Source organism: Echiichthys vipera (genome assembly GCF_963691815.1).
Source record: "Echiichthys vipera genome assembly, chromosome: 16".
Taxonomy (NCBI): domain Eukaryota; kingdom Metazoa; phylum Chordata; class Actinopteri; order Perciformes; family Trachinidae; genus Echiichthys; species Echiichthys vipera.
Window position 1 is genome coordinate 23,808,291 of NC_139841.1, and position 8,389 is coordinate 23,816,679.

The window sequence follows — 8,389 nt, forward strand, 5'->3', positions numbered from 1 at the left end:
ACTTTGAGTCATCAACCATTAATGCTTCAGATCATCTTCCGACTTCTTTGGTTAAGCGAAATGTTTTTTAAATTTAAATAAAGAACTTTTTTTCAAAAGAAGATAAAGAGTTGCAAAACCAACCCTATCTGTTTGGAATTGCATTTATAAACTATCACTACTTCTAGAAACCTAGGGACATTTGGGTCCCCAGAAGTAGCTGTGGAGTGAGCGCTCCTCGCTTTCAAGCTTTTCAGAGAGGAGGCAGAATCCCTGACCCGGGGTGCTAAATTACAGATCCTATGGGCAAGTCCTGACCCGCCAGTGCTTGCTGTCTTTGTTGGTTGGGTCGGTTAGGATCAAGCGTGAGAAGATTGGTTAAGATTAGGGTGAGAATATCAGGGTAAGGGCAGCTGTGGCTCAGTTGGTAGAGTGGGTCGGACAATGTCTGAAGGGTCGGCAGTTCGATGTGTCTACTTGTGTCACGGTCCTTGTGTGTATAGCGCCTCGAGTACTGAGAAAGGCGCTATATAAATCCAATCCATTTTTTAAGCCAATCAAAGGCAGAGTAGGGCAGGTCATACCTTCGCCATAGTAGGAAAAAAGTATCACACCCAGGGTGAGTGAGACAGACGCAGCTGCCCAGAGGAGAAAAGGCTTTGTCCGGTCACCTGGCTCTGAGATAACGTTATCTTCTGCCTTCTGCTTAGAAATGAATTGACAGTTTAAAGCAACTTTATACGATATAGTCTTTGACTTTATCTAGTGTAGGCAAAATATGTTGTTGCAATTTTCATCCGTTGTTAGCATAGTTAGCATGCTTTAACCTACGTGAACGTCACTGTCACTTTTTTCCGTTTCGTATTTGCAAGGACACCGTTTGCTAAGCGCTGCCCAATATTAACAAATAAGCAAGTTTTTTTCCCCTATCCCAGAATAAGGTGCAGCCAGACCACACTCCACAGCACTGTGGAGATAGGTCTGGCAATGTGAGACAACTGTCACCCTGAAATAAGGATTGGCTTTATAGAGAAGACAGTGTTGTGTGCATCTGGTTGTTTCCTTTATTTACATGCTGTAAAGCCATCTCACATGCACAAACTGTCAATAAAAGCAGGTTTACGCCACAGAATAAATAAGCAAATATCCGTATTGAACAGTCAAATCCAATTTAACTGACAAAATTCTGAGTCAGACACAGCCCTTTGATATTGAATACCAAGAGCGCATATTGTATAGACATAAAAAAAATGCGTTGCAAGTGAACGTTTGATCGATTTACTACTGCACATCAGCACTATGTAAATGTAATTTGTAAGAAACAGTGTTCTTCAAACACTTATTTCTGCTTTCTTAATTTGTCCAACACAATTCCTTCAGCTTGTTTCAGCACCAACTTGTGTTTGCGGTCAAACTCTAGCTTGGTCCCTTGTTACAACAAAACCAAATTAATGAAGCCCAGAGCTTAATTACACAGTACTGCTGAACAAGCATTAACTTTAAGTCTTGATGTAATGTCGCCTTTCCATTCCAACTCCTACTCATTTCATCACCTAATAAAAGTAAAAAATAGAATACGTCTGACAACAGCGAAGTTTCTGTGTGACCAGAAACCATTGTATTTGCCCTAGTAGGAAAGAAATGCTTACACTCAGTATTCCTACTGCTCAGGCTGTGGCTAAGCTTGAGCTGGGGAAGGGGGAATGGGGTTGGAAAGGATGAGTCATACATTGCTTTCCATGCTCAATGATTATAATACCCCATTACAGAGAAAAGCACTGTTTCCCAGCTGAAGTGAATACTCGGCTTGTGAGCCTGGACCAGACTAAACTTCTCACTCTGCCATGCACTACATGTTGCAACAAAGCATACTGTTAAAAATCAAATACAGTTGTGGGAGTTGCATCACGAAGTATCCCATCCAACTTTTACATCACTTCAAGTTACATTTGTGTTGACATTTCCAACACCGCTGCCTCCATTTTGTTCCTTTTTTGTCTGTCTGGGAGTGCAGAACAAATGATCCATCTTTGCCTGAGTGTTTTTAGCAGATATTAGCTTTGGGCGAGAAACACCTAATGAGAAAACCATATGTGTCTGGCTTCAAATCAGGCACATTGTGTCATGAATACAGAGGACCATTGAGCTGTTCAAATCAATTATTTGACCCTTAATTAGTCTGGAAAGGGATAGACGATATACTTTGGCATATAATGCGCTATTTGTGCTGCACAAAGGACTCCTTAACTCTGACACAGGGTCAAAAACTTGCCCTGCATATTTTGTTTTATCTCCCATGTTTTTATCGGGCATTAGAGCTGATTTACAGAGTCCTTTCCACAAAGCCTGCATTTACAGGCTGAAGTGGCACATGCAGTTGCAGGGTCACTGCTTTTCGCCACAGTCCAGCTAACTCAGATTCCTTCCTCAGCTCCATGGCAATAGGCACACACAAGAAGCCACTTTTTCTCACCACCACTTATCTGATTGAGTAGGACATGACCTCAGCATTGGCACTTAAAGGTGAGTAGGAAAGAAACCACTGAAACATCACAGAACAATGACATTTATGTGCCTGAAAGATGATTACTGATGGGAACGAGTGATGTCAGTGTCTCAAGCCTCAAGGCTGCCATGTAGCTTAGTGATACCTCAAAGGCACATCTCTGCCCCTCACCTTGAAGTTGGATTTTTGACAGATCCCAATGCAACTGTTCCAAATGAAAAATAAGCGAACACTTGTGTCTTTTTGCACAATGGAACCCATGAAATCCAGATGTGAAGGCACAACTGTATCTTTGTCCTTTAATTCAGTCATATGACATTAACAAAACAAAGATGACCTTAGTTCTAAAGCATCATTCATGGCAACCAGCTGTTAGCATCCTGTCAAATTAACAAATAACACACTGGAATGTATGCAGTTTTGAATGGACTCAAACACTTCTTGTACTTTGCTGATTGAAGAACTTACACAGTTACGCAAAGACAAAATCTACGCGTTCATATAAATTCCTTTAAAAGAGGAGCTGTCCAGATATAAAGAGACTGTAAATGAAAAACAGCTGCAGACCAGCTGCATTCGACCTTTAACCCTGTCATAAAGTTGGCTGCCTTTAACAAAAAGAACCTTTTAATGACCCTGGATGTGTATGTGCAGACCTGGCTGAGACGCAAGGCAAGCTGCTATTATTTTTTACAAACTTCGCTATAAGGGTGCAGATGTTATTCAAATAGGAATTTTCTCCAGAACCAGCATAGAATGATGGTGTATTTTCTTTTGAAAAATGCAACGGTATATTTTTTTTTTCATGGTCCCCTGTTCCACCAAGAATGAGAAGAAAACATCTGGAAGACATTTTTTTTCTGGGATTTTGGAGGGCTTAGCAGACAGCACAATGGAACTTATCGAATCCAGATGTAAAGGCGCTCAGTGAAACAGCAAGGCCTTCTTCTGTTAATTCCCTTAAAATGTACATCAGGATAAAACAAATACCAGCTCCTAATATAGTATAGCATAATTCTTGAATCCTGTTTCCTTAGCATATCTGGTCCTTTCAATACTGTCATCTATTAGCAGTAACTTTGGCCAAAATCCATCCTTGTTTTCATTTGCACAAGGTATTCAAGGAATGTTATTTCAGTATTTTTGATGACTAAAGTACTCTGCGAACCTTGGTTCTGGTCCGGTGTGAATGTTTATTACAGACAAAAAGACTTTTAGTTAATTAATGATAACAAACCACAGTGAAACGAGTCAAAACAGATTTTCTAAGACTGGTGAAAAGAGTCCATTGATTGAGGAAACTCAGTAGAAATAGCAACTCAGCAGAAACACAAAGGAAACCATTTGGAGAAGAAGGAAGATTTGGTGTACAGCAGGTATGTGGATCATAAACCTGCAACAACTGAGGTCCCACGCTAGAATGCAAGGGTGTCTATTACATTTGAATAGATGTTATTGAGTCAGACATCCGAAAACATCATCTAGCTAGAATGATTACGAACAAAACACCTTTCTTAACTTACTTAACTCTAGGGCCAAAGATGGGATTGTTTAGTAGAGTCCAACAAACTGTAAATTGTTGCAGGTATATTCTCAAAAATAATTAAACCCGGACCTAAAATCTATTACAAAAACACGCCTTATCTATGACCTCAAAGAGTCGGAGGAGAATTCACAGAAACAAGCTTCAACAGCAAGAATTCCTTTCTTCAGGCAATGAAACTGTAAACCTGACAGCAGTGGCAAAGTGAAAGCCCTGACCTTCACCTTTGAACTTTGACCAGTCTTCTCATTCTTAACCTCCATGTCTTATAGGCCTTCTGTTATTACCACTTTTCACATGGGTTAAAAGTAAAGTTTCCTCATTAATGCCATGTCAAGATGACCGCCCTGAAGGAACTGTGGCCTTCACTCAGTCTCTGTAATAGAGCTTGACTTTGCCTTAATTCACTGTGCTGATCCGCTTTGAGCTCAGCTTGCAATTAACTTCAAAAAATAAAATTCATATAGGCTACTTTGAGAATATACCCTAGAGGCATATCTCAATATTCTTTTCTCCTTAATGTTAGGTTTGTCAGTAAATAATTCGCTTGTCCATTTTATCATTTTAGGCTAACTTTTTAAAAAGCTATCAAAGCTAAGCTACATTAACCGGATTTTACCTCAGCGCTACATAGCATTTAGCATCTTTATCCTAACCGTTTTGGTTCTACAGCCCACAACTTGGTTTTTGTTCATTGTCACTGTTCTCACTTCAAGCAACAAGTAGCTGTTTTTTAGTTTTTAAAAAACAAAACTAAAAGCTCAGGTGCACAAATGTACAAATGACATAGGCTACAGACAAAGTTAGCAACTAGTTAGCTAGTTAGCACAGTGGAACATTTAGCAAGCTAAACACCCAAAAAACTCCAGTTAGGAGTCAGTGGAGCCCAAAGCAGAGCTAAAGGTAAGTGAACGTTAATCTTGCATTCACTATGTAGACAGCAACACGACTGCAAGTGGATGCTACCATTGCTTATTGTCTGCTGGGTGTGTAAATAATAGGCGACTGTTTGCAATGAAGTTTATGAAGTGACTTTCAGTGTTGTGTTCAAATCGATCTGCTGCCTCCAGGTGGTGAAAATAAATGCAGCTTTATAAAGCAAAAACTCTTAAATTTACATGTAAATGAATAAAGCTAGGTATTGGATAGCTTACATAATAGTTGCCAAAAGGCTACCTTATATGATATTTAATTAATGATTACAAATAAAATAAATTATTTCCTAAGAGATTTGTATATTTTGAATCAAATCCATAGGGGAACTAATTATTGGACCCTACAATCCATGACAGTACAATTGTTGAACATTAATATAACGCAAAGATGTAACATAAACTCCAAAAACTGTGTTTACAGTAAGTTTAATATTCTAGTTGCCGAATCACCTTTGTTTTAATTTTAGGGGAATGTAAAAATCAACTGTACCTACTATATAATCATATAATTTAAATACAATATTTTTTAATATCAGATTATTCATTAGTATGAAATGAATACAAAATAGGCAGTGAGGCTTTTATTGTATTGTTCAGTTCACCCCATGTTAAAATGTTATGTTACACCTGTATTTTAGTCCCAGATAACCACTGCTGATGTGTCTGGGCAGGCCTCTGCAAGCTTTCAGATCCCGATCCTCCCTGAGGCTAAGAGGTCATCAGGATTAGGTCAAGATGAATCTTTTACTGCTGACAAACTGGCTAATCATCTGCAATTACTGTTGATGGGCAGATTCACCTTTTAAAGTGTAACTCTTAAACTTTAAGAACAAGATAATACGTTTACATAAAACTTTCATGTGGTTGGCATGTTGCTAGTCATCGAGTATTTCCCATTTGGGATGTGTCAAGTGTCAGGAATTGTACCAGAGCCCTTGAGGATCCCTTTCAAACATCGGTATCGGTATTAAGAGCTTATTGAATCCCGCTCGCAGCATCAAAATTGATTAATTCCCAGTTACACTAGCATCCCATTAAAACTCAAGGCCGACTCCTCCTCTGTCATCAAAAAGACCCGGATCTAAATCCAACCGTTATACAGTGACCTGAGTTCAGTTAAGAGCCAGTGTTTATAGGGAACATGAAAACCACCAGTACAGTCTTGGACACTTTCTAACTGTCCATGAAGCAGACGGAAGAAGCCACCTGTTCACCTCAAAGTCCTGTGTCAGAGCCTCATGGCAGGGCAGACAGCAGACCACCAACCATGGCAGGCAGCCTAAGGTGCTAATAATACACGTAGGCCAGATCCGAGACCCACTTCCCCAGCACTACATGACCTCTAAACACCCATGGGACACAACAGTGCCGCACAAAAGTGTCTAATGATTATTTGAAGACCTTCCTTCTGGCCCGTATACAGACTGGACGACATGCAAGGGCCAAACTTTTCCTATTTTCACTCTCTGAGTTATATAACTATAATATAACTGTAACTAATAAGCATGTGGGTAATTTGTCAAATGCAACACATGAAATATAGTGTCTTTAACTTTTGCAAAGGGCCCTGTGCTTTCAGAAATTGTGATGTCAGTGTTTAGGCGGCTCCACCCTACCACTTTAGCTGAGCTACAGCCCCTCCCTCTGATGAAAAGTATGCTCATCCCTCTCATCACATGAAAAAAGAAAAGAAAAAGAAAAAAGCTGAGAAAAAGCCTTTTTTAAACTCTCCTGAACTGCACCGCAGAAAAAACTTACTGTTATAAGTAAATCTGCAGAATGCAAAAGTGGCATCTGAGGAATACTTTTTATCTGTAAAGTAAAAAGAAATCGAGTGTAGCCTTTATCAACTTTGCCACAACAAGCCATTAGGATTATTCAGGCCTGGATCTTTATGTATCACTCTTTGGATTGCATTGTTTTTGCAGTGGCAAAACTTTTGCACATCTTTACTTTAGTGCAGTTCCTCAGACACAGTAAGGGACCAGGTCCATATGAGCCTTTTCTCAAAAGCAAACCTCTCTCCCTCTCTCTCTCTCTCCCTTTTCATAGTTTGACAAGTCCCATAGTTTTGCACGGACCAGGCTGAATACATTAAGGCACAAAGATGAGTTTAGGAGGAGGGGCGGACGTCGCAGTGATCCACACTACCCCGAGGAGAAAAACTTCCAGCGCAGCTCCAAAAACTGTATCCGACCAAATCTACCAGCTGCGTCTTACCTGAACTTGCTTGCGATGTGACAAAAAGCAGGATCACCGCTAAAGTGACCTGGGCGTCCCTTATCCTCCGTTTAACTTTCCATCTTATATGGGTATCCATGACCGCCAGAGACGTCCACGGCAAAGTGGGCTCACTTTTCAACTGGGAGCGACTTTTTAGACTTGAGAGAACTTCTGGTCAGGACAATACTTTAAAAAAAAAAAAAAAAAAGCAAATAAGTCCCAGAGAAAGAGAGAAAAAAGGGGGAGGGGGGGTGTATCGTTATTTCTCAAGCAGCCATAAGGGTTTGTTAGTGTGCGTTCCTCCAGTTGACGGATGGGCACCCCGTCTCTCCCGCACTGCTCCTCTCCTCTCTGCTTTTTCTGAACCGTGCTGCACCGCTGCGCCTCCGTTCAGAAGTGTTGCCCACTCTTTGGGTCGTCACGTAGAGCCCCCTTCAAGTCCAACGGGGCAACACACACACACACACACAGAAAAAAAAAAGTCTTTCCCCCGGGCTGTCAGTCACTCCGTGGACAGGAGACTCAGGCAAATCAGAGGAGTCCATACATTAGGGCCGGCCCTGTTATTGGCCGTGGGTGGGGAGGAAAAGTTGAGGGGAAAGTTTCACGCCTACAATCCCGGAGCTCTGGATTGTTTTACGCGGAGTCCCACATTTCCAGAGAGGAGAGAGAGAGAGAGTGGGAGCGGGAAAAGCAAACTGTTCCTGGGATTAGATCACGAAGAAAGGCGTGCAATTTCAATATGCAAGATTTGGGTTTTGCACAGTTTGGATTATTCAAGCTGGGTCTAATAGTCAGGGAGTCATGGTGGGATTGTGTTGCAGCCTATCAACAAGTGGGCACCACTTAAACCAGTCCGTCCATGCTCCTACATGGTAGGGTTCAGCCATGGACATCATATTTTCATGCTCTATAGAAAAAGTAAGTTACATCTGAGCATGACAGAGTCCCAGAGGTTAGAGAGGGAAAAGCAAACTGTTCCTGGGATTAGATCACGAAGAAAGGCGTGTAATTTCAATGTGCAAGATTTGGTTTTGCACAGTTGGGATTATCCAAGCTGGGTCTAATAGTCAGGGAGTCATGGTGAGGTTTTGTTGCAGCATCAACAAGTGGGCACAATTTAAACCAGTCTGTCCATGCTCCCACATGGTAGGGTTGAGCCATGGACATCATATTTTCATGCTCTATAGAAAAATGAAGTTA

At 40.9% G+C, this 8,389-nt stretch overlaps 1 protein-coding gene across 2 annotated transcripts in view; it reads right to left on the reverse strand.

Moving 5' to 3' along the window:
- Positions 1–7,633, reverse strand: part of col5a1 (procollagen, type V, alpha 1) — an 80,930-nt gene extending 73,297 nt beyond the window's left edge. For both annotated transcript variants that reach the window (XM_083930292.1, XM_083930291.1), the window contains exon 1: positions 7,184–7,633. In XM_083930292.1, the coding sequence (XP_083786418.1) occupies positions 7,184–7,283 (100 nt within the window). In that variant the 5' untranslated portion in view covers positions 7,284–7,633. The remainder of the gene's footprint in view (positions 1–7,183) is intronic.
- Positions 7,634–8,389: the final 756 nt, after the last annotated feature.